The 24,033-nt window shown below is 36.9% G+C and overlaps 9 protein-coding genes across 9 annotated transcripts; 5 read left to right on the top strand and 4 right to left on the bottom strand.

The window, feature by feature from the left end:
- The first annotated feature begins 454 nt into the window (after nt 1-454).
- B0P05DRAFT_511189 (uncharacterized protein) lies at nt 455-2,832 on the top strand. Its single transcript, XM_051575607.1, has 2 exons — nt 455-975; nt 1,022-2,832. Exons 1-2 carry the CDS (start codon nt 460-462, stop codon nt 2,771-2,773), a joined length of 2,268 nt encoding a protein of 755 aa, XP_051434146.1. The 5' UTR covers nt 455-459; the 3' UTR covers nt 2,774-2,832.
- B0P05DRAFT_637952 (rab-GTPase-TBC domain-containing protein) lies at nt 2,833-5,724 on the top strand (the record flags this gene model as incomplete). Its single annotated transcript, XM_051583670.1, has 10 exons — nt 2,833-2,894; nt 2,943-3,051; nt 3,106-3,282; nt 3,327-3,398; nt 3,476-3,630; nt 3,674-3,815; nt 3,859-3,891; nt 3,951-4,075; nt 4,135-4,636; nt 4,690-5,724. The coding sequence occupies exons 1-10, from the start codon at nt 2,866-2,868 to the stop codon at nt 5,722-5,724; spliced, it is 2,379 nt and encodes a 792-aa protein (XP_051434145.1). The 5' UTR covers nt 2,833-2,865.
- On the bottom strand, nt 5,371-7,862 carry B0P05DRAFT_124404 (uncharacterized protein). Its single transcript, XM_051573000.1, has 10 exons — nt 7,739-7,862; nt 7,580-7,692; nt 7,385-7,533; nt 7,236-7,340; nt 6,958-7,187; nt 6,551-6,914; nt 6,296-6,505; nt 6,114-6,253; nt 5,864-6,073; nt 5,371-5,816 (listed from the first exon to the last, which is right to left on the bottom strand). The coding sequence occupies exons 2-10, from the start codon at nt 7,678-7,680 to the stop codon at nt 5,760-5,762; spliced, it is 1,566 nt and encodes a 521-aa protein (XP_051434144.1). The 5' UTR covers nt 7,681-7,692; nt 7,739-7,862; the 3' UTR covers nt 5,371-5,759.
- A 1,045-nt stretch (nt 7,863-8,907) lies between these two features.
- On the top strand, nt 8,908-10,758 carry B0P05DRAFT_572104 (uncharacterized protein; the record flags this gene model as incomplete). Its single annotated transcript, XM_051581417.1, has 1 exon — nt 8,908-10,758. The coding sequence occupies one exon, from the start codon at nt 8,908-8,910 to the stop codon at nt 10,756-10,758; it is 1,851 nt and encodes a 616-aa protein (XP_051434143.1).
- A 173-nt stretch (nt 10,759-10,931) lies between these two features.
- Nucleotides 10,932-12,378, bottom strand: B0P05DRAFT_124031 (uncharacterized protein). Its single transcript, XM_051572997.1, has 3 exons — nt 12,018-12,378; nt 11,248-11,979; nt 10,932-11,184 (listed from the first exon to the last, which is right to left on the bottom strand). Exons 1-3 carry the CDS (start codon nt 12,265-12,267, stop codon nt 11,105-11,107), a joined length of 1,062 nt encoding a protein of 353 aa, XP_051434142.1. The 5' UTR covers nt 12,268-12,378; the 3' UTR covers nt 10,932-11,104.
- A 1,020-nt stretch (nt 12,379-13,398) lies between these two features.
- Nucleotides 13,399-14,364, bottom strand: B0P05DRAFT_544145 (uncharacterized protein). Its single transcript, XM_051578514.1, has 4 exons — nt 14,089-14,364; nt 13,844-14,037; nt 13,591-13,781; nt 13,399-13,529 (listed from the first exon to the last, which is right to left on the bottom strand). The coding sequence occupies exons 1-4, from the start codon at nt 14,289-14,291 to the stop codon at nt 13,503-13,505; spliced, it is 615 nt and encodes a 204-aa protein (XP_051434141.1). The 5' UTR covers nt 14,292-14,364; the 3' UTR covers nt 13,399-13,502.
- Nucleotides 14,365-14,504: 140 nt separating this feature from the next.
- Nucleotides 14,505-14,910, top strand: B0P05DRAFT_544144 (uncharacterized protein). Its single transcript, XM_051578513.1, has one exon. The coding sequence runs from the start codon at nt 14,632-14,634 to the stop codon at nt 14,863-14,865; it is 234 nt and encodes a 77-aa protein (XP_051434140.1). The 5' UTR covers nt 14,505-14,631; the 3' UTR covers nt 14,866-14,910.
- A 1,598-nt stretch (nt 14,911-16,508) lies between these two features.
- Nucleotides 16,509-16,745, bottom strand: B0P05DRAFT_471559 (uncharacterized protein; the record flags this gene model as incomplete). Its single annotated transcript, XM_051574627.1, has 1 exon — nt 16,509-16,745. A coding segment is annotated over one exon (237 nt), but the record flags the coding sequence as incomplete, so codon positions are not given.
- A 3,327-nt stretch (nt 16,746-20,072) lies between these two features.
- B0P05DRAFT_572101 (kinase-like domain-containing protein) lies at nt 20,073-22,202 on the top strand (the record flags this gene model as incomplete). Its single annotated transcript, XM_051581416.1, has 5 exons — nt 20,073-20,323; nt 20,368-20,584; nt 20,628-20,879; nt 20,928-21,760; nt 22,022-22,202. 5 exons carry the CDS (start codon nt 20,073-20,075, stop codon nt 22,200-22,202), a joined length of 1,734 nt encoding a protein of 577 aa, XP_051434138.1.
- Nucleotides 22,203-24,033: the final 1,831 nt, after the last annotated feature.

Genomic DNA, 24,033 nt, shown 5'->3' with positions numbered 1-24,033 from the left:
ATTTTGGGAGAAGCGAGGGATAGGTACCCCGAGAAGGTACACGGTTTCTAAACAAGAGGGTTTCCAATAAGAAAAAGATTCTTAGAAAGGCTACATTCCCTCTTCTCGTTCCATCTGGAGCGTTTCAAAGACTCGTTTTGCACCCATTTTTCAAGGTCTTCTTTAGTCACAAAGCTTTTCTTGACAATGACATCCTGGAAGGAAGAAGCAACGGCACAGACATGCTCGGAAGTAATGAATTGGCTTAAAATTTTGTCATTGGAATATAGAAGAAGTTTAAACGGTAAGGAACACGTAAATAGAGCGAACAACTTTTTTTGGCCGTATTCTGATAGATGCATAACTGTCTATTTATTCGAGCATTCAATGTTTTCGCAAACTTACAGTGGCGTAGTTTTAATTATTTAGACTTTGGGTGCAATGATGGGGGTGTTGCTTTTTCTGTCTTTTTTTTGAATCATGTCAATTTTGGCCTTGAAGGGACTATCCAACACAATAAGAAAGAGTATTGTCAAGCAAACAACTTGTTTCAGTCAATCAAGATACAGCTATGCCACATTAAGACAAAAAACAGCAGTTGTTACCGAAAATAACGATCATATCCGTCTCCTGTTTGATGATGATAATGCCTGGAAACACCAAACATGTACCAAAACAACCGAGTCCATAGGCTTTTTCGAGAACCCTCATTTCTCTTCTATCTATGGTATCGATTTTGCCACGCAACAAGCTATTCAACGTGCACAGATCCTTGTTGAGCGTATTTGCAGCGCACCTCAGAATGGTGCTGAAGAAATGCGCAAGATTGTCAAGAATCTCGATCGACTTTCGGATACCTTATGTAGTGTGATTGATCTAGCTGAATTCATTCGTAATGCCCATCCCGATCAAGCTATCATGGAAGCAGCCAACAAGAGCTACAGTGATCTATGTTCCTATATGAACTTGTTGAATACCGATCAACGTATTCATCAGGTAATGAAGCAGTATATGTTTACTGTTGGCTCACATAACGACTTAGGTGCTTTCTCTTGTATTGGCCGATAAAAGTATTGTGGATACATTTACACCTGACGAACATGCGGCAGCCATTGTTTTTCTACGCGATTTTGAGAAATCAGGCATTCATTTACCCAACAAGAAGCGAGCAGAATTTGTGAATCTATCTGACAAGATTATTCATTTAGGCCGAGAATTCATTCAAATGAATCCTAGATCCATACGCCATGTCAAAGTACCAGCAACAGATCTTTCAGGCGTGCATCCCAATGTCATCATGGCAATGAAGCGTAAAGATGGCTATGCTTATATACCAACTGATGCTACTGAAAGTCAAATTGTATTGAAATATGCTCACAATGAACATATACGACGCAAAGTCTATGAAGGCATGAACTCTGCTACTCCACAAAGTATTGATGTATTGGAACAATTAATGCGCACACGGTCTGATTTAGCTACACTTGTCGGTAGCCCATCTTATGCAGACCTACAGTTACAAGATAAAATGGCCAAAAATCCAAACAATGTCGAAGCCTTTCTGAAGACGTTGCTCGAGCATCAAGCACCTACTTTTAAAAATGATATCCAGTTGTTAGAAAAGATCAGGCAACAACCTGGTTTAAATGCCTGGGATCGTGATTATTATATGCAAATCCATAACTCCAAGCATGCTGTTCCTCTTGGCATGCCACATTTCTCAGTGGGATCTGTCATTCAAGGTCTTTCTCAGTTATTTAAGCATATGTATGGTGTTGAATTTGAACATGCGTCCCTTAAGCCTGGAGAAGCATGGCATGATCAAGTGCGCAAATTAGACGTAGTATGTGAACAAGAGGGTAAGATAGGCACCATTTATTGTGATTTGTTTAGTCGACCAGGCAAAACGACTTATTCTGCTCACTACACCATACGAACTTCCCGTCGTGTAGATAATGATGATGCAGAGAACGACATTCAATATGCTTTTCCTGGTCGCCACATTGATAGTAGTAAACTGATGCCACCTGTGCACCAGCCTGCTGAATCTGTGCGTGGTAAAAAAGGTCTGTACCAATTACCCATCATTGCCTTGACATGCGACTTTTCTTCCTCCAATGCAAAACTTTCCATGTCTGAAGTAGAGACCTTGGTACATGAAATGGGACATGCGATGCATTCAATGCTGGGTCGCACTGATTTTCACAACGTGGCAGGTACACGATGTGCCTCTGACTTTGTTGAACTGCCTTCTATTTTGATGGAGCATTTTGTATGGCATCCTCAAGTGCTGCCTCTGTTTGGCAGTAATATTTCATCACATGCAGTGGATGCCTATCTAAGACAACGTAAGCAGTTTAGCGGTATTGAACTCAATAGTCAAATCCTGATGGCCCTTGTTGATCAGCGCTATCATTCGGCTGATGTGAAGCATCCTGGTTTCTCAAGTGAGAAAGAATGGCATCAATTACAAGACCAAGTAGGACTCTTCAAGAGTGTGCCTGGCACCATGTGGCCTGTTCAATTTGGCCATTTGCTTGGCTATGGATCGAACTATTACTCTTACTTGTTTGATCGGACTTTGGCCCGAAGGGTCTGGGAAACGCATTTCAAGACAGATCCATTAGATAGAGAAAAAGGACAAGTATTCCGTGATGGCTTACTCAAGTGGGGAGGAGCACGTGATCCATGGCAATGCATTGCTCACGTCTTGGGAGGACAAGACGGAGATAAGATTGTACGTGGTGATGAAGAAGCGATGCGTACAGCGGGTGACTGGGGCATTGATGTCTAAATTAGCCCGCATAAACTAAATAAAAGTCAGTTTTTTTTTCTTTTTTCTCTCTTTCTTTTACGCGCATTTTATCTCTTTTTTTATCTATCAAGATGTCTAATAATATCATGGAGGCAAAAAGGTATATGAAGAAAAAAACAATGCTATTCGTTACTTATATAAAAAAAAGGGCTTGGGACATTATCTTCAATGACCCCAACTTGTCGTTAAGTTCACTCAGTCATCGCGCTGTTGCAGGAACCGTATGTCAGAACGGTCTTCGTTCCGTCTGTTGGAAAGTAAGTGAGTTCTCAAAACAAAACAAAAAAGCAATATATATTTATATGTAACAGGTTTTTCTCGGTTATCTTCCCACTTTGGAAGTTTCAAAATGGTCTTCTATACAAACACAAGAACGTCAGCACTATACAGACCTCAAGCGAAAATATATTGAAGAACCAACTGAAAAAATGAATAAACATGAACAAGAAGACCTTTCTGATAATAATCCACTCGCACTTAGTGATAATGTAAGTTCAATTCCTCCATGTGTCTAGACTTACTTTATTTGTAGAATCCATGGCAACAGTATTTTGCTGATTCTGAAATTCGAAAAGTGATCCGACAAGATGTAGAACGCACGCAAGTAGCATAAAAGACATTTAAGCTTTTTTTTTTAACTTGGTTAGGTTTCCTGATATTGAATTCTTTCGTGAAGAACAGGTTCAACAACGTTTGACTGATATTTTGTTTATTTATTGTAAGCTGAATCATGATGTATCTTATCGACAAGGCATGCACGAATTATTAGCGCCGTTTTATTGGGTTTTGGCTGAAGAAAGTTTAGAGGCAACTAAACTGGAAGATGATCCAGTCGAGTAAGTGATGCGTTGTTTGTCTATCCTTATTCATACTCTACAGTCCCGCAACCAAGTTGATGGCGCAGGTTTTGGACTCAGCTTATGTGGAGCATGATGCATACATTTTGTTTAACAAACTGATGAAGCATGGTAAATCTTGGTACGAGTTCAATGAGCAACCTAATACATCACTCAATACAAAGGTAAAGCATCCTAATACTATACTTTGTCTAATGTACGTTTTAGAAGGACGTGTCACAGACTACAATACCCAAACCAGTAAGTAGATAAAACGAGTCATGTTGTTGTGCTAACCTTTTTTTTTTTTTTAATCCTAGAACTCCCGCTTAAACTCTGTTGTTACCCTATGTCATCGCATTCATCACCAATACCTTCGCACTGTGGATCCTTATTTGTATCGTCATCTAGAGAACTTTGGCATTGAACCACAACTTTACGGCATGTAAGCAAAGATACCATCCTTTTTTTTTTCTGTTTGATTTACTTTTTTTTTCTGTATAGTCGTTGGATTCGTTTACTTTTTGGAAGAGAATTTGAAATTCGTGATCTCCTCAAACTTTGGGACGCTATTTTCGCTGAAGATGCCACTTTTGAGATTGTCGAATATGTTTGTCTTGTGATGCTTTTACGTATGCGAGATCAATTGCTTAACAAGGATTATGCAGAATGTTTGAGCATGTTGATGCGTCCCTCTCAGATCACAAAGCCAGCCAGTCTTGTTGAACAAGCCAAATATCTTCAGTCGAACCTGTCTGAGGAAACAGCCTTGCAGATTCTTCAACAGTTAGATGTTCGCTCGGGTAAAGATCCACGTCCTTCTTTGTCAGCTGGTGTTCCTGAACTTCAAATTGCACCCGTACAACCTAGACCACAACGAACATTACATCATAAGAGTTCGCAAGAAGGTTTAGATGGATTTTCACGATTGACAAGCAACATGATGAAGAACACGCAAGTCAGAGATTTGAATAGAGCTATTGCAGGTGTGATGGGCACAGTACAGGTAAAACAAAAAACACATACACAAAAAAAAGGGAGATTAACCCATTTTATTAGAAAAACGTCAATACGTTTGGTGAAAATGTGTTGGGTAAACCTCAAGATAACTTTGTTAGAAGATCCACCGTTTCGTCTGAATTCCCTTCAGGATTTGATCGTATTGCGAATCAGCAACAGCAAAGAACACAACCTATTTTACCCACTAAACCAGTGGATGAGCAACTCGCAAAGCTGAAAGCGACAAACCATCAAATGGGTGAATTAATGAATAAATGTATTTCTCTTTTAGAAAATGAAATATTTCCTCCTCCTGCCAAAATTGAATCCAAAGAAGATCAAAAAGTACCTGAAGAAGAAGAACAAGAAAAGATTGATTCTGCAACAGTGAGTGATGCGGATGTGACTAGCTATGACAGCCATAATTCAGAAGACGAAGACACACCCAAGAAGCAGGAGAGTCAAGATACCAAGCCTATTCAAGATGACGCTACTATTATTATGGCTCTTGTCGGTCTTAAACACATTCGCGATGTCCTCACAGGTAAACAATCCCACTTTGATGCGAGTGTGATTGATATGAAATCGCCAAACGATGAAGATCCCAAGAAGAAAGAAGATGAATGGAAATGGGATTTAGTAGACCCTAAAGAAGCAACACCACCTATTGTTAAAAAGCCTACGTCTATTTTCGTGCCACCACAAACATCCTCTCCTCTTTTGGATGTTGAGACACCTACTATTGAAAACAAACCATTACCTTATGTGCCTGCTAACCCTACACCACCCAAACAACAAATCAAGTATCGTATTGAAGACTTACTCTCTGATCCTGATCTTCAACTTTCTAGTCCTAAAACGACCAATACCAAATTCAAATGGATCCTGGAAAACAATGTCGAATCACCCACAAACACATTACAGCATGATTTATTCAAGTCAGAACAACCCAAATCATCACCTCGAAAAAGAAATAGTTTTATCATCAAGAAACAACACTCTGATCTTTCTATCAAGAGCAGTGCGGCTACCATTGATCCTCTGGATGCCAAAAATGTTGATAATAGAAAGATATATGAGCATGATATGCTATAAAATATACACAAATAAAGAAGAAAAAAGGGGGGAGATTAGCAGGCTGGAAGATAAGCTCTACAAACAGGACATTCCAGTTTGATTCTCATCCACTATAAACAAGCATAAGTGACTATAAACATGTAGTATATATATATACCTTTTCTAAACATTCAGTATGGAACATATGATGACAAGGTGTCACCATATAGTTTGTCCTTGATAACACATTTAAACTTGAATGGGCTGCTTGATTCAAGTCAATAGGCAGCATACAGATAGCACAGTCTTTAGGTGGATGGTTGGGCTCTTCTGCTTCTTCATCTGTGTTATTCACAATAGGATGATAATCATAAGTTTGAGGCAAATACTACTTGAGTTAGCAATGAAAATAGATATCCTATCTTTACCTTGGAAGGGACAAAGAAACGAGGGCCAAAAGAATCTTGAAGGAAGAGAATCAGTACTTGTAAAGCGATGTAGGTAACAAGTGCATAGACCCAAGGTGTTGTTTCATGGCCTATTAGATTCTCTGGGCAGCCATAGAAATCTAGTCTAATATAAGATACTTGGTTTTGCCTATTTGACTTACATAAAGGCATAGAGAGACGAGTGATACTCATCACAAGTACATAGCGATAACTTAAAGGATGTCTGCAGCCTCTGAATACATTACGCACAATTTGTGGTATCCAGAAGGAATAAAACAACAGACCAAGAGAACCTATAATAATATTTTGAACAAAGGCAGACCGTGTTACGGATTGATAGAATAAGAATAAACCTAGCAACAAAACAGCATCTAAAGATAGATGAGCCATTGTATATGTACATGCATCTTGCTTACATAGACGATAGTACAAGAATGTAATTTCTCGATGTGAATTGTTTTCTTCAGAAGGATTAGGTCTTCTTACATTAGCAACAGGCAATAAATTTTGGGTATCTGCCGACTGCTGCTGTTGTTGTTGCTCGGGTGTTGGCGAAGAAGGTTGACTCGCTCGGATAGATTCTGGTCGCTGAATTCGCCAAACAACCAGTAAATATCGCATGCCAAAGATGGAGACAAGAACAAAGGTAAAGAATGCAGCTGTAGCGAATGGAACAAACACATTTTCAACGACAACACCCGTTGTTAAATGCAACAAGCACAAATAACCGTCCATGATGGCTTGCATAGCAATAGTCCAATAAGATACGTTAGAGACGCTCTAAAGATTTAAATGAGTTTATATTCATGCAGTGTAGACTTACCGAAGGTGTGGGTGTGTATTCCATTTGATGAATCAAAGAAAATATTTGAATGACTGCAATAAGACTAGCCATACCAGCATAAGTTACTGCTTTGTTATAATAGTGTTCAATCTTGATGCCTTTGTCTTTTCGGCTTGAAAGTAGCAATTGACAGTTTGGAGAATACATCTCGGTTGATAAGAGAAATGGTGGTGGATCAATGGTTGAGATACCTTGAGGATATTGAAGTTCTGTTGAATAGTATTAATCCTATAGTATGCCTAAGCAAGATTTTTTACCTCTTTCGTATTCAAGTAATTCAGAAATCTTAATATAAGAGGGAACAGGATGAAGTTGAGCAAATAGCTGAAAGTTACATTGAAAAGGTATTTCATCTGAATGTTCTATGTAGTTCATAAATCATCTTGATGAACAGAGTCTAACTTACCTTCTTCTGTAGTCTGCCAATCCCAGTAGGATTCTTCTTTGATCTCTTCAATTCTTTTATCAATTTGTTCATTGAGCACACTTCTGGCAGCAACCAGTGTCTTATTGGATGGTAACATATGTAGTAAATCTTGAAGGGGAATAGAGCGTCTATGATCTAGATGAGCGATGGGTATGTTTGCATTAGTGACTTTACCCATCTGGAACAGCCATTAAATAAAGAGATCCATTGCTCAAGAAATGAATGCCGCCAGTCAGCAATAGAGCACCATAATCGCTCTTTTCTGCATCTTTCATACGAATGTAGCCCTGACATTATCAGTAAGTACCTGTTTTTCTTTCTTATGGAATGTACCTCGATATAATTAATATCTTGATCCAATGTACTGACAGCCTTCAAGTTGAATTTAAATGAACCTGGACCATCAAATTGAAATTTACTTCTTGCGGCATCCAATTCTGTCTTGTTTGTCTCTTTTGGTACACTGATATTTCTGTTTTCCCATTCGCCTAGCAGAATGTCAATGATAAGCATACTTTGTGCCTACATACCTCGAAAAATGCCAGAGATGTTATGATAATAATGAGAAGTATGTGGACCTTGAATAGACCATAATTCTTCAAGTGGAGTTTGAACTGTTGGAGGTAAAGGCTATATTCATTTGATATAAGGAAAACAAGATTCAGGTATATTTGTGCCTATACTTGCATGTGATACATTCACACCAAAAGTCAAGTTGCTTAATAACTGCTTCTCTTGTTCAAGCTCTTGAAGGATATCTGCTTTTGATGGTTTACCAGTTCCCATAGAACTGTCGTCTGAAAAATTAAAGAACAAGAGAATAAATAAAAATAAAAGTATGTAGGAACTGGATCTGTTCATTTCTTGTCTTTGTGTTCGTTGTTGTTGCTCATTTGTTGTGTTCTCGGTGTCCATGAGGAGAATAAAAGAAAAAGAAAGAGAAAAAAGAAATTGGTAGAGCTTACAAGAAAATAAATAAGCGACGACGTCACGTTTAAGCATTTTGCATGAGTATTGTAGACAAGCTTACTAGAACAGCATTGCATGAAAAATAGTCTTGTCTAAGTAAACTAGTGATATGAAGAAGATTGTTCAAAATACAAATGAGAAAAAAAAAGCTGCAAATAACAAGCATAGCACTCTTTCCTGTCAAGTTATCAAATAACTGATGATTGCTGTAAATGTACTCACTAATAGGTTATTTATCACAGAAAGCTATTAGAAACTACTATTCGTTTACTTTTGTATTGTTAAATTTACCTCTCCAAATCACAATTATGCTTATTGTGATTTTATCCCAAAAGCTAGTTTTTTGACCGTTTATCATATACAACGATGTTACTGTATATAACATTTTTGATTAATGGTATATCTACTTTAAGTTAAGATGTGTCACCTTTTTTTTAACAGTCCTTTTTAGTTTATGCCCGCTTATAAAACTCACATGGAATTAATGCTTCTTATTCTTTTCTTTATCTCTCTCTCTTTTTCTTTTGATAACCATGCCTACTTTGCCTCAAGAAATTCTAGAAGAAATATTCAAGTATTTGAGCCCCAAAGATAACACACAATGTCAACTTACGTGTCGTCGCTGGGAACAACTTGCTCAAGAAGCTGTCTATAAAGAAGTTGAGATAGTTGACGACGATCAAATGACATCATTCCTACAGTCACTTGCAACTTCAGTTTCTTTACCTGGAAAGCTTATTCGACACATCAACATCAAATACCCTTCCGAAGAAGAAGTCACAGATAACTATCCAGGTTATGATTGGGACTCGGATGATGATTTTGATCTCACGAATGTGTTTACTGAACTGGCCAAACACTCTCCCAACTTGGAATCTATTGACTTATCAAGGACTTCGATTCCTTTTTGGAAAGACTTGCTTGTCGAATGGAAGAAAGGCAATTGGAAGTACTTGACCACGATACCCTATCCTGAGTGTGACGATGAGGTAGACTATTACTTTCGGGCTATTCTTGCCATACATGACAAAGTGAAAGAGATTATGTTGTGCGACTGTCTATTGACGCGACAAAGAGGCTCACATTCTGAGAGATTCAAAAGAATGGTTAACAAGATGAAGTATTTTATAAAAGTAGAGAAACTGACGTATCAAAGATATAATGCATGTTCTCTAAAAGAACTTGACAGTGTGATAGAAGATCTTCCTTCTCTAAAAGAATTGAATTTGTGGATGTTCCCTTCGGAGCAAGAAACGACGCATTTAGATAGTTACGACATGTCGAGTTTAATTCCAAGCCCAAAGATAAAAAAATTAAATGCTAGCATGATCCTTGGTTCTGAAAGAGCATTTATATATATCATGAACAAATTTCCCAAACTAGAAAACCTGCAAATAAACTGCACAGAAGAGAACGAATCATGGTCCTTTCTTAGGTCAACTCAGCCAGCTTTCTCTAGAAACTCAATACAGAAAATAACAGATTATCTATTGCGACTGAAACGAGTTCATATCAAAGATATCAACTTTAAGAATATTGGAGAATTTGTGATTGATGTGCGAAGCAAGCTAGGGCGTGGAAATTTGGAAATTGAATTTATTGTAGATTATGGCGCAGATGAGATTACCTATAGAGACCTGCAAATGACATACAATCAATATGAAAACAACAACCATCCTCATATTCATATGACAGCTGTATTGGGTGCTGATCTTATTTGTCGATTCACTGAAAAGGTGCAAAAGATAGGTCGCGTCTTGGACGAACTGACAGTCTACGCCATTGAACTAGAATCCTTCTTCTTTTTCATTGGGCACAAAGACTGCAAGAAAGCAGTTGCGCCAGAATGTTATTTGGATCATATCTGTACAACATATCCCAACCTTAAAATATTGACTTTGATAGGCGTTAATTTGATTGATCTTTCCTTTGATATGGACACAGAAAGTGCATTACAAATTTTGTGCCTTAAAGGATGTGCTTATTCTCCTTTTGTCTTGCATCAAATCTCAGATCGCTTTCCCAAACTCAAGGTATTGCGTATCACGAGCCCACGGATTGTCGAAGCCAATGGCTCTGGAGTGCCAAGTAAGAACACAAATATATACATAGACATGCCTCACTCCTCGCTTGATTTGCTGGGCCTGGAAGGCATCGGGTTTGAGGCCATGTCCAAGCATTTCTATATAAAAGTCACTTCTGAAAAATCAGACAAGTATTACAGATTCACAACACCTATACAATCTGCTGCTGTTGCCGAAGAATTTGAAGATGCTGTTCGTAGTCCAGTCCATTTGACGATTCATGTAAGATGCAAAGACATTGGTGTTATCCTTGTAGATGATGTGCTTCATTCTATTATTGGGTGTCTTAATGTGACATGATTTTATTGATAATAAAAATGATTCTAAGTACATGCTTGTGGTTTTGAAACTATATTCTTTAGTTGTTTGACCATATCTTTGCCTTGCCTTGCAGTATTTTCAAATGATCTTTCTAAAGGAACCCATTCGACTCGCCAAGGCTCGCCATCTTTGAAGTTTAGAATATCATTCCAATCATCAAACAGAAGCGAGTCATTTAATGCGATCTCGGTGCCACTTTTAGTGATAATCTTAGTGACCCGCCTTGTTCGATAGGAAGCAAGAATGGAAATACGCTCTGCTAAGATTTTTCCTGTATCTGTAGGGTATATTTTAATCCAAGACCTCTGTCCAGGGTAAATACTGGTCACTGTAATGTGCCGTTCTGTGTCTTTTGGTGTTTTGTTATAGGCAGACTTGTTTTGTTTTGAATGTTCTGGTAATGAACTATTTGTATAAGCTTTATTTGTGTTCAGTGATCAGTGTACTCTAAATAAAATGCATGCTTACCTCTGCTTGAACTTGGGCCGTGTATAAGAAGGGGAGGAGCTCCTGCTTTTAAAAAGTTGGTAGGATATACTCTGTTGACCGGATGTTGATTGTCTTGAGCGAAGCTTGAATTAGCTAGAATGGGAGTGGAGAAAGAGTAAGGATAAAGTATATGTGGTTGATATGGACTGGTGTGTCCTAATCGATGTTCGTCCTCCTGACTCTCTTTTTCCTCATACACACGATATGGCTCTACTTTTTCTTTGCCTTTGGATTGGCATTTTATTAGATCAGCAGTAGGATCTAGAATTTGAAGGGTAGGTTTTGTATTTGTTGTTTTCATTTGATCTGTTCGCTCTGTCACTGGGATAGCAACAAAAGCAGTATGTTCTTTCTCATCAGGCTTCAATAACAAGAAGGAATCAGAATACTTTGTAGGACTAGGTACAGAGGAAGACTGTCGTTTTTGGTCTGATTTTTTGGTTGCTAAACTGTCTTTGATAATAGATGCTTTACGAATAGGGAGAGGAGGTTTTGTTGGGCTTTGGTTGGCATTAGGTTGCACATTCGTTTGTATTGGCATATCTGTCTTTGTTGATAGTGTTTCGTTTGAAGGTTGAACGACAGTGTTTAATGGCATCATTGGCTCAGTATGCTTGTCCAGGATTGGAGAAGGACTCCTGCATAATAAATTAGTTATAAGGTGTGGCTTGTATTGCTTTGTTGGATATTGTGTTGATGCATTGAGATGATCTAAAAACATGAGTAAGGTATCACGCCACTATTCGTACCTTTAGCTTCAATGGAATCAAAAGAGCCCTGTGAGAGAAATGGATTGAATGCATTTGATTGGTTTTGACGCTTTCGTTCTTCTTGCTCTTCCTTTGCTTGTAGTTCCTTTGCCATGGCTTCATCCATAGCCTCTTGCTTTTTTCTAGTGGCCAATTCCTTCTCCCATTCACTATCAGCTTCTTGTTGTAGTTTTCTTACAAGCCTGATTGATTTCTTTTCTCTTGTGCGATCAAACAAAGGATATTTCATGTTGAAAAAAATAAAGAGAAAGCAAAAGACCTCTATTTATACATGGTTCAATTCTTGGCAAGTATTCTTAAATGAGAGCATAGGAACATCATTGAATGAAATCGTGCGTTCTTGGCACTTATTGCTTTGTTGTTCTATTCTTAAATTACAAAATAAATAAATAGATGGTTGTACAGCAAACAATGCTGTGTACTCTCTACTTTATTCCATCTTTTTTTTGTAATGAACCGACGATATGGTATAAATAATATGATTACTGTGCTTATTGTGATAGAAAAAAAGGGAGGAAATGGAAATAAAATGAAATGTCCTGGTATTGAGGCTTTGACTAACATTACACATTGTGTAACCGAGGGGAATTCCATAGCGCATTTGGCTGTACCAAGGAAAGCTAAAAAAAAAAATGCTGACTTTTAAAATATAGTTTTTTTTTATCATAGAATTTAAAGCTGTTGACATAGTAAAGTACTAAATTCTGTAGATCTCAGAGAAGTACATCGAAGGATGTAAAGAGAGCAATATTTCTATGATCAATTCTTCAATCAATGCCTCAAAAGCATGATTTTTTGATTTTAAATCATAGCATACACCTTTTATAGTGCTTTTGCAAATCTAATAATTTTTACGTATTTTGCCGACTTGTAGGAGCGTTTTTCACCAGTATATACCTTAGTAAGATGTTATTCTATCGCTGTCAAATTGCGATTTTATCAAAATTAAAAAGATTGTCGAGGTGTCATAAGCACTTTTTTTTTTTATTTTTTTGACTATTTCAAAGCCTGCCATATTTTCATATATAAATGTTCCTGTATGTATCCCTAGGCATAAACAATTCAAAAAATTGTGTTTTGGAGCTGTTATCGATGAAAATACGACCCTTTTCCATCATTTTCTTGCTGTTTTAGGCTTGTGTACACTTGCATGAAAACGCTTTTATTCTAATCAGCCGTTGTTTTGCAAAGATGATTTGCTTTTGTGTCTGCGAGACAGGCATGAGATGTTTCGTAGACAACAAAGATAGCCCTGAAGTGAAATAAACTGTCTATATGATAAAACCTCTTTCTCAAGTTTACTACGACATCAAAAAGGTCATACAAGGAGTTGAACGCATCTTTATGAACACACACATACACACATACACACACACACACACATGAGCTATTGTTTGACACTGTAAAGAAACAATCTCTTTTTATTGCTGTATCATGACGATGAATAAACTATGTATACAATGCTTAATGGAAATCAGCAGCTTTACCAGTCTATATGTGTATGAAATCATATATTAGTCAATCTGTCTTTTTTTGTCATCTAGAGACTTACGGTTAACAAGCCAACAATAAGACCGAAAAGTCCAAGAACAGAACCGAAAATCTCAACCACAAGTACCTTGACAAAAAGTTCGGGATTTTGAGCATCGGCCAAAGCAGCACTTGAGCCTGTAACACCCACAGACATACCACACAACAGATTACAGATACCTACAGTCAAACCACCCCAAAAGATAGCATGACCTAATCAAGCTTAGACATATATATATATATATGTATATACGAGAGCGCGTTGTATGTTTTACCTGTAAAATAATTGGAAGTCGTATAAAGACCTTCTGGAGGAACATCACTCAATTTAGCGGAATAGACAATGGCCATAATGACACCATAAATAGCAACAACTTCACAGAAAATAATAGAAATCAAGTTTCTAGATTGAATACGAGGTGTCTTAACGGCGGCACCCAATAAAGCAGAACCTGTAATAAAAATGCCCCTATAACGTGTCTATATCAATATGGGTTGTGTTCTACGTGTTATAGCTTACCAAGCTGCACCAGTAACAGATAGGCCGATACAGAGACCCATACCAGTCAAGGCCCAAGCATAAGGTGAAGTTTCTTGTAAGAGTCGACCGACATTGAACTCTTCACCGGATCCAGTGAAGAGCATGTAAAGTCCAACAATAGTGAGTAAGCTGAAAGAAAGACCTGCCCAGTAGGTCAAAGGTCCATATGAACTGCCTGACATTATTCTTTATGAAGAGTGGTATAGAATTGAAAAAAAAAAGTCTGAAACGCTTAGGAGAAGCGAGAGAGACCTCAAACGATGAGCTGGTTTTGAAAGAGCGAACGTCTCGAGTGTTATCGTAGTGATTTGATGACGCATCAGACATCTTCCTAATTAGGTATAAAGTGCATACAATGGTTTGCGTTTAAGGCTTCAATATAAATGATTCAATCGTGGCTTCATCCTGGCTTCATCCTGGCTTCATCCTGGCTTCATCCTGGCTTCATACAGGCTTTTACAACCTTAGTTTATCCTTTACTTTTTATCAATAAATTATTTCTTCATTTTACATTTCTGAATTATGGTCATTATTACCAGAGAACAAGCTATATGTATTTTCTATTGCGAACCTTACAACAAGGATAATGTTCAAAAATTTAGCAAAATTATAGATGATGTGCAAAATGTCGATATTTGTTACGATAAGGATCCTAGAAGATCCTTTCTATGTTCTTTGAAGTCATTAAAACTCGAACCATCGAGGCACCATCAATATCTGGCTGTACTTGAGGAAAAAAGCAAAGGCAATCCATGAATAAATCACTTTCATGAAGAGGACTTATTTTATATAAAAAAAAAAGATTTTTTGGAAATAAAATGCTGATTTGCTAAAACTTCATCACGTTCAATGATATTAATTGTGTTTGTATGTGGCAAATTATCTGATAATTTTTCTTGAAGGAAAATTTTCACTTGATAAAGTCTTTTAAATCGTTTGAATTGGTTGTCAAACCAGCAGAATCAAGAGTGACCAAGCAAATCTTGGGGTTGACCACGACAAACTTTAAAAACTATTTCTGACCCAACTTTATATCTTATGTAGTTGAAATTGAGTAACTTTGTTTATAAAGATGGAAACGGAAACCTAACGAATGAGAATGGAGAAGAGCATCTTGAGTTTGCAATGGAAGTAGTTGACGAAGCTTACCCCTTAGGAGATGTTACAGATTTCGCAATGTATACTGATCTCAAGCCTCCTGAAAAAGTAGCCAAAGATGTTATGAAGACTGAAAGCAACACCACAAACCCTATTGCGGGAGATGTTGGTGGGATTTCGCGCAACTGAATAAAGCTTTGCTCGCTTGAAGCTGAGATTGCACTTTGTAGTGACAAACTCATACAAAGCAGTCTTTGAGATCTTCAGACCCTCAAAGCTACTCGTAAGACACTCCATCATCTCTTCCAAGACCATTTCAGACCTTTCATCAAATAGGTTCAATCAGACACTCCTTATGAGCATCATTGAGGATTGCAGGTCTTCCAAGCATCCACTTCCCATCTACACTCCTTTCCACAGCGACCTCACTGTCCTTTTCCAAGCTCGCCTCTCCTTGCTTGAACCGCGCTTGTGCTGTCGTTGGTGGTATACCAAGCTGTTTAGCAGCACCTTGGACACTCATATTCTTTTCATACACCAAGTGAAAGAAGTTACTCTTGTCCTCAGGATTGTACTTCCGATAGGCCTTCTTAGAAATTCTCCTGAAAAAATTGAAACTAGATATCAATGGGTGAGACTGACATGGGTTATATGAGAAATTGCGTTTTTATTGATGATTCTGCATTCCATATCAAGTTGAAGCGCTCTTATGGTTGGTCTAAAAAAGGTGATCCTGCCATTGTCACAGTTCCAAAGACAAGAGCAACGACCACGACTATTCTTGGTGCTATATCTGCTCACGATGTTGTCAATATCAAGATCAAACAGCCCAAGGTAGCGGAGCCCTCAAAGAAAAGAAAGTTGACAGGAAAAAACTCAACTGTCGCAAACAAGGGCAAAGGAGGAACAGTGACTGGCCATTACTTCAACTTTATTGGATATTTTGGATCGTCACGAGACCTTCAAGGATAGCTATATAGTCATGGATAATGCGCCTATCCATACGCACCAAGACATAAGAAAGTATATAGAAAGCAGAGGATATGGCTGCGTCTACCTTCCTCCATACTCACCAACCCTTAATCCCATTGAAGAATTTTGGGCTGTTTGCAAGGGCAAGGTCAAAGAGAGAAACTTTTGAAAGAGGAAACACTCACCTCCAGAATAACAGACGCCTGTAACAAAATCCTTTTGAGCGACTTGAAGGGGTTTTGTAGACATTCTATGTCTATGTTTGATGATTGTTTGAACAGAAAGCCAATCTAATAAACATATTATTTTCTACTTTTGCACCACTGACTTTAATTTTTTTTGCTCAATTTCTTTATGATATCATTGGGTTTGGAATCTCTTTGGATAAGAGGATCATTGGAGCTGCTGTTTACGGAAACAAATGTTTTGTCAACTAAAGATCGTTCTTGCAATCGATCTACCATCAGTTGAAGTAAGCGTACTTGAACATGAAGATCAACGTCTTGCTTAGATTTACGGGCATATCCTATGATAAGATAACCCTCTTTCTTTAATGTTTCTATGTGCCGTTAATACTTGGGCAAATAGTTTATTACTTTGTCAATCGTATCGCCTATGATAGAGTATAATCAATATAGTAGAGATAAAGAATTTATATTCAGTATGTCTTGCTAGTAAATTCTTCTTTCAAAACGTATAAACATCTGATATTCTTTTGCTCAAACTATTTTTTCTTGTCTTCACTTCACTGGTCAAGAGACCTAACTTCTTGTCGCTGCACCATTTATTGAAAGAGGAGGAGCTGGTGCCATCAAATAAATCCGAACATTCCCATACCTTCGATAAAATATCTTTCATTGAAAAGAATTGTCTTTCATAGGTGATGTTGTTATTCGGATCGTCAGGAAGGTAGATCAAGTTTAAAAATTGTACAAGCTGCGATACATTATCTTTTGGACTTCTTGTTCCTTATTAGTTTCATTTGCAATTTCCTTTTCACTTTTGTATGTATGGATTTCAAAGGGATGCGAGTATATTGTTCTTGTACATTGTACAAATGGTCTTTTGGGATCGTCGTAATAACAGATTTCGACATTTTCCAAATCGTCTATGATTTTAGAAAACTTCTCAACATTGGACTTGGTGAAAGGTTTACAATAAAATATGCATAAAGCTTGTTCTCTGGTAATAACAATCATTCAAGGTCAAAATAAATTTCTCTCAAAAATGTATTGAGACCTTCGAACATAGAACAGTAAACATAAATTTCCCATCCTATCCCGCCCACGCTCGCTCTCAAAGATCAAAGATCAAATAATATCACTTTCACATATTTATACTTAATTTTAATTTGACCTATATATTTTACTTATACATATTTATAGAATAAAACTAAGAAGATCACAGCAATTTATGTTTACTGTTCTATGTTCTCTTGTCTAAAGTTACATTTTGATATAAAAAAGGCCAGGATGAACTGAGTGCAAAAAAAAGCCATGATTGAATCATTTATGATATTACTGAAGAATTCGTTTTTTTTTTTTTTTTTTTTTTTTTTTGAAATATTATTTCATAAAGGGTGACATAATATCAAGAAGGCCTCGTACTTTTTTGCATTGCAGTTTCAAAAGGAAAGCAATTATAAAAAGCACGCAGAAAAAACTATTAGATGTCTTTAATGATTTCCGAAATCAAATAAAAGCTTAGGTTGGCTATTTAAAAGAAACAATACTTGATGTAGTCACTATTTGCATCAATCACAGCTTAGTATTGATTGACCATAGTGTGTAGTAGTATGAATTGAATACCATCTCATTTTTAAACATGCAATTGACAGAATTATTTAACTGCCTCCTCCTATCCGAGTCAATATTTTACATAAGCTAATTAAAATCTGTTACTAATTTATTTCTCTGCTCTTATAGTCTAATGTAAATATCTTGCTGTGCTCTGCTTGATTTTTACTCATTTATAATATTTCATTTTTTCACTATGTAGCAAGCAGGGGTTAGTTATTCCGCCAAGACAAAAGTTCTTTCGAGATGGTATCAAAGTAGCATCAGTATATACAAAGATATTATGCACTCTTCTAGGAACAATGATGTTCTTGATCATGTCCTCCTTAAAGGATCTGTATCTTTTAGATGAAAGAAAAAAAAAGCGAATAAAAGTAAGATACGCTTCATTGAAATCAATAGATGTTGTTACTGTTTAAAAAAAAACATAATGGCTTATATTCTGCGTGAAAAGAATGTGTTATGTCTCTCTAAAGAGGATCTTTTCATACAATAATAATAATAATAATAATAATAATAATAATAATAATAAACTCCTTCTCAAGGGACTGACACAAGTCTTAAATGACTAAATTAACTCTCTATGACATTATAAGTAAAGAATGCTATGAAATAACTGCAAATGGGTAAAGCAATGAATGAGAGCAATACATACTCTCAATTAGGAATTGAACACAAACACCAACTATCGTCATGGAAAGGAAAAAGAAACAAATTTGGCTAAAAATACATAAAAAGAAGAGTCTTCTTAAATGGCCCAGAGATATACAATGTCTCATCTAAAAGCACATGTTTGTTAAATTATCTGAGAAGAAAATTGCATTATATATGGCTTACTCATATTTCATTTTGTTTGCCTTGAACTTGTTTTTATTTTGGCATGTGAATGGTATACACATCAGGGTTCTATGTTTACTGATTTCTTCAATGTAACACAACATACTGAATCAATACATTTCTTTTTAATCTTGATTTACTTAGTGTGAATTGTTTAAAGCAAGCTATGTTAATTATTGTTGTTGTACAGTAACCAAAAAGAAATGGTGCGGTAATACTTGAATCGCGCCTTGTGAGGAATATACATGTCAAGATTAGTATGTCTCGCAATGACTGGCTCAAAAAAAGAAAAAAGAAAAAGGCAACTCATTTGAATAACATTGATTTTTAACCTGAAGAAGATCATACAATTGTTGCTTAAAGTAACTAGAGTTCAATTTCAGCAGATCTGAGTGAAAATAGATATAAAGCAAACTACAAGTGCATAAAGTATCCTCATACTTTCTCTAAGGTGTACCGTTGTTTAACATTACACATGGGCATTATCATGCAAAAATATATGTAAACATATACAAGAGTAAGTGCAATTCATTAATAAAATATGGCCTATTATTAACTACCAAATTAAAACTCCATGAAAGTATTACTATACAGAGTGTGACATTAACTTTTTCTGAATATAATTTCTTCGTCTACTATTCCTTTTTAGAGAATAGAAGAACTCTTTCTTTAATAAAGAAAGAAGGAGAGAGAAAAAAAAACAAGGAGAAAGAAAGAAAGAAAGAAAAGAGGGGAAGTAAATGAACAAGTATCGAACTAGACACCAATTTGTACACACTCTTCTTTTTTCGTTTTCCGAAAATTGTGATAAATGAAGAGAAAAAAGATTTTAGATAATGAACATCTTTTTTCTTGTATATATGTCAATTACTTTTTAAGAAATACCCTACTACTTTTATTACTACCTATTACTTATTACTTTACACTTTCGATTCTTTAATCTTGGTATATATATATATATATATATATATAGGGAAACATACATATCTATATCTACACACATACATACACACACATTATATACATATCTTTGTTTGAATGGGTGTCGTCTGTTGTCGGGAAGAAATCATAGATCTTGATGGTGAAGGTAATCAGACAAAAGCCAACCTGTCAAACTAACCTATACAAGTTGATTTGTCCCATTTTACCTTATTAAGATCTGTTGGTAAAGGTGCATTTGGCAAAGTCCGAGTCGTTCAGCACAAAGGCACCAAACAACTCTACGCTCTAAAATACATAAACAAAGCAAAATGCATTCAAATGCGTGCAGTAGAAAATATTGTTTCAGAAAGAAGGCTATTAGAACAGATCAACTGTAACCTGATTGTGAATATGCGCTATGCTTTTCAAGATGATGACAACTTGTTCATGGTACTTGACCTCATGTTGGGTGGTGATTTACGTTTCCACCTGGACCGTTTAGGCGTTATGCCCGAAGAATATGTTCGATTCTATGCTGCTGAAGTGTCTGTTGGCTTACATTATCTTCATTCACTTAATATTGTACACAGGTATATAAAGTTTTTTTTTTCTATATTACTAACCTCACTTGAAGAGATTTGAAGCCTGATAACATTCTATTGGATGAACAAGGCCATGCTCATTTGACTGATTTTAACATTGCCACTATTATCAACAATTCAAAGCCTTTGACTTCAGTTGCTGGTAGTTTTGCTTACATTGCTCCTGAAGTATTACAAAAAAGAGGCTACCTCTCATCAGTAGACTGGTGGTCACTTGGTATTGTTATCTATGAATTACTCTACGGCAAGGTAAAAATCAACTCATACCTATAAGATACTCATTTAACAATAGAGACCTTTTAGAGGAAAGACAAATGATGCTTTACAACAAGCCATTTTACAAGACGCTGTCCAATTCCCTGAAAACAGTAAAATATCAACTGAAGCAAACGATTTTATCAAATGTCTACTGACAAGGGATATCAAGAACCGTATTGGTGTTGGTTCTCAAGGATTCAGGCGATTAATGTCTCACCCTTGGTTTGTTGATATACCATGGGACATGCTTGAGAACAAACAAGCCATACCACCTTTTCAACCAGATGTAAAGAATCGTATTACTTAGGCACGCGATTAACCTATTTTTCGATAGACCAAAAGAGCCAATTTCGATCCTACACACGAATTAGAAGAAATCCTGTTAGAAGATAACCCTCTTAAAGTAAAAAAACGTAGCAACAATCCAAAGAAATCAGGCGCTTCTTATGCTACTTCTGTCAACAGTAAAATAGGTGATATAGTCATAGAACAACAGAGCCCTGAACGCCAATTGATGGAAGACAAATTCTTGACCTACGATCATTCTAAGCCAACTGAAAACGAAAACCGTAAAAAGTTACTCGAGCAAAGGCAATGGGCTCAAAGAATGAATAAGACAACAGGCCAAACCAACGGCTATTTGGATACCAGCCATCGCTACCAACAAAACGCGGCTGCCAACCCACCTTCTCGGACTAAAAAGAAAGCAGGTGGTACTTACAAAGCATCTGTCTTGGACTATTTAAACCAAAAACCAGCCACGCCATTATCTGCTGGTGATATTTTAAAATTAGAAGAATTAGCAAGAACAGCCAAATCAGGTACACGCGATAAAGTCAACGATTGGCGACCTCCTTCAGCCCTCATGGGCAATAGTCCACCTGATGGTAGTCCATTAGATGCTTTACAAGCAAGAGACGATTATATTCTAAAGAATGGTGGTATTCCTCCACCTTCAAAACCACCACCACTTTTGACTCATTATCATCATCATGACTATTATCACCAAGATGAAAAACGCAATCATTCAGATAAACACCAACACCCTACCTTTGATACACCCAATACTAATATTAATAACATTATGTCTAATCAACAGTCATCGCCTCCTCCTCCTCCACCGTTTGGTAGCAAGTCTCAAGACTATTCAACCCAGTCTTCCTTTCGGTCTGACGATGAAAGTTACCGTTTGAATTCTTCACCTGACAATAGTGAATATCCTTTGATGGCCTCTGTTGCTGCATTAAGTCAAGATTATCACCATCATCATCAACAGCAGCAGCAACAGCAGCAACAGCAGCAACAGCAGCAACAGCAGCAACAGCAGCAACAGCAGCAACAGCAGCAACAGCAGCAACAGCAGCAACAGCAGCAACCGCAATCACAAATGTATCCCATCTCCATTGCTACTACAACTTCGTCAAGCAGTAATTCACAGAGTAACCTTATGATGCACGATAATGGATCTTCTGTAAGACAAACACCTACTCGTATTTCAAGTATGCCTCGTATACACGCAAATCCATTACCACCTCCTACAAGTCTACCACCACCTATTCCAGTTGACTTACCCCCATTGCCAAACCCAAACACTAAAAACTATGCTTAATTTCACCCTTTTATGCCCACCTTCTGTATTTTTTACGCGCAGCTTCTCCCCCCTCCCCTTATATATATATATAAACAAGCATCACTAAATCAATTACAGCCAAGATGATGGATGTTGTCAGTTAATAAAAATTTAAATGTCGAAAGATAAGACTCAATAAGAGAGAGCATTGTAGAACGAACTAAAAAAAAAAAGTCGGCGTGCTTTAAAGCTTGTCTTGAGTGTCCTTTAAAGTATCGCTGAGTTTGAATTAGTAATTTCATGTCAAAAACTAGATATTCAGGACTAAAAGCGCCAAAAACGAAAAGTTATCAAAAAAGTGTGCTAAAGAACTGGTAGAAGTAAATACAGAGCATGTTAAATACAAAGATAGTGAGCTATCCTTCAGAAATGTGCTTTCTGTTTTTGAGCTGCAGCATACACTTTTCTTAGTACATTTGTAAATCTAATACTTTGAATGTGTCTTATAAACTTAGAGAAGCAGTTCGTACTAAGACATGTCATGTCTACAACGTCTCTATCAACCACGTATCGCAAAATAGTGAGAAATGAAGATTTGTAAAGAGTATCATAAGGTCACATCTGGTTGCACCTTAGCGATAGTTATAACACACTTTCCGACTGGGTCGAAGCCTATGGAAACGCCAAGAAGCAACTCTTGGGACTTTGTCAACGTAATTTGGATGCTCTTTGTGCACAAACAAATGCCCCTGTCCTGATCTCTGCCTGCAGGCCCTTTGTTGGTTAGATTGATCCTATCTTGCTGCTGCCTATGTCGATCTATGGCCGTCAAAGGATCCTCCGTTGACGCCTTGAGTAGATTTCAAAGTACACCTCTACTTGTTTATGTAGTTCATCACTTATCAGCAGAAGACATGTACTGGGTTGTCTGCGCACTGCTGAGCGCTTGTGGTTACCAGCTGATATGCAGCCTAATCCAATTGATGATGTCTTGAATCAGTTGCCTAGAATAGCACGCCCTCCAAGTCTACAAGTTCAAAGATTTAACCGCTACACACGATGGTCAAATTGGTCGCCAATCATTTGCCAACTATTTCTTGAAATCGATAGTATGGATCTTCCCGACAAGATCTTCTCAAGCGAAGAAAAAGATACCTTTGGTTTGACTTTTCTCCTTTGGCTGATATCCTCGCTATATCCAGTACAAAGCGACAGCTAATTCTCTCCTCCATCCTGTGGTGTTTATGCACCTGTCTTTTTCTTTTATTTTTTTTTATTTTTTATCTCTTCTTACCTGTATACACTATAGCACATCATCGTCTATGTTTTCTGCCCCTTTTTTTCTTATATTTATCACTCTATAGTTTTTTTTTGTGCTTTTCTTTTTTTAAATTGATGGTTAGACATTTATCCCATAGGGTCCAGTCTTCAAAACCTTTCAAATAAATATAAGCTTTTGCCAAGTATCATAAGGGCTAAATCATGATTTTTTGAAATTTGCTATATTCTTGCATAAATATGTTTTTTAAGCATGCTCAAGTGTGGGAAACTCAAAAAAAGGGAATTGGAAGCCAGAAATGATGGTTCATCTTGATAAACAGTCGCGCTTGCAGTGGACTGTCAATCCCCCGCTAGTGTTATTATGCTAAGAAATTGTTTGCCAAATTTACTCAAAAAAGAAAGGTAGTTTATATTGAAGGTTTATTTAACAGAATTCAGGTTACTTTTGAGGTCTTATAATAAGCTTAATGTTTTGTGGGAAAACTGCAGATTGTATAAAAAACAATGGCTTAGCCGACAAAATTCTTCGGTATCCTTTAGATGGTGAACACCTCTTCAATTTCCAAGAGAGAAAATTCAACAGCCAGTG

Source organism: Gilbertella persicaria (assembly GCF_025201335.1).
Source record: "Gilbertella persicaria strain CBS 190.32 chromosome Unknown B0P05scaffold_23, whole genome shotgun sequence".
Classification (NCBI taxonomy): Eukaryota; Fungi; Mucoromycota; class Mucoromycetes; order Mucorales; family Choanephoraceae; genus Gilbertella; species Gilbertella persicaria.
The sequence above is the reverse complement of the archived record's forward strand: the minus strand, read 5'-3'. Positions and strand labels throughout refer to the sequence as shown.

What these genes read in the sequence shown, in the direction of transcription:
- B0P05DRAFT_544144 (XM_051578513.1), top strand. Translation starts at nt 14,632, where the DNA reads ATGGTCATTATTACCAGAGAACAAGCTATATGTATTTTCTATTGCGAA.
- B0P05DRAFT_124031 (XM_051572997.1), bottom strand. Translation starts at nt 12,267, where the DNA reads ATGAAATATCCTTTGTTTGATCGCACAAGAGAAAAGAAATCAATCAGG. An exon ending in TGATTCCATTGAAGCTAAAG is followed by an intron (nt 11,980 to 12,017) that starts GTACGAATAGTG and finishes TCATGTTTTTAG; the next exon opens with ATCATCTCAATGCATCAACA. An exon ending in CGGCCCAAGTTCAAGCAGAG is followed by an intron (nt 11,185 to 11,247) that starts GTAAGCATGCAT and finishes TTATACAAATAG; the next exon opens with TTCATTACCAGAACATTCAA.
- B0P05DRAFT_511189 (XM_051575607.1), top strand. Translation starts at nt 460, where the DNA reads ATGTCAATTTTGGCCTTGAAGGGACTATCCAACACAATAAGAAAGAGT. An exon ending in CCGATCAACGTATTCATCAG is followed by an intron (nt 976 to 1,021) that starts GTAATGAAGCAG and finishes ATAACGACTTAG; the next exon opens with GTGCTTTCTCTTGTATTGGC.
- B0P05DRAFT_544145 (XM_051578514.1), bottom strand. Translation starts at nt 14,291, where the DNA reads ATGTCAGGCAGTTCATATGGACCTTTGACCTACTGGGCAGGTCTTTCT. An exon ending in TCTGTTACTGGTGCAGCTTG is followed by an intron (nt 14,038 to 14,088) that starts GTAAGCTATAAC and finishes GACACGTTATAG; the next exon opens with GGGCATTTTTATTACAGGTT. An exon ending in TTATTGTTGGCTTGTTAACC is followed by an intron (nt 13,530 to 13,590) that starts GTAAGTCTCTAG and finishes ATACACATATAG; the next exon opens with ACTGGTAAAGCTGCTGATTT.
- B0P05DRAFT_124404 (XM_051573000.1), bottom strand. Translation starts at nt 7,680, where the DNA reads ATGAAAGATGCAGAAAAGAGCGATTATGGTGCTCTATTGCTGACTGGC. An exon ending in TTAATGGCTGTTCCAGATGG is followed by an intron (nt 7,534 to 7,579) that starts GTAAAGTCACTA and finishes TCTAGATCATAG; the next exon opens with ACGCTCTATTCCCCTTCAAG. An exon ending in ATTCTTGTACTATCGTCTAT is followed by an intron (nt 6,506 to 6,550) that starts GTAAGCAAGATG and finishes ATCTATCTTTAG; the next exon opens with ATGCTGTTTTGTTGCTAGGT.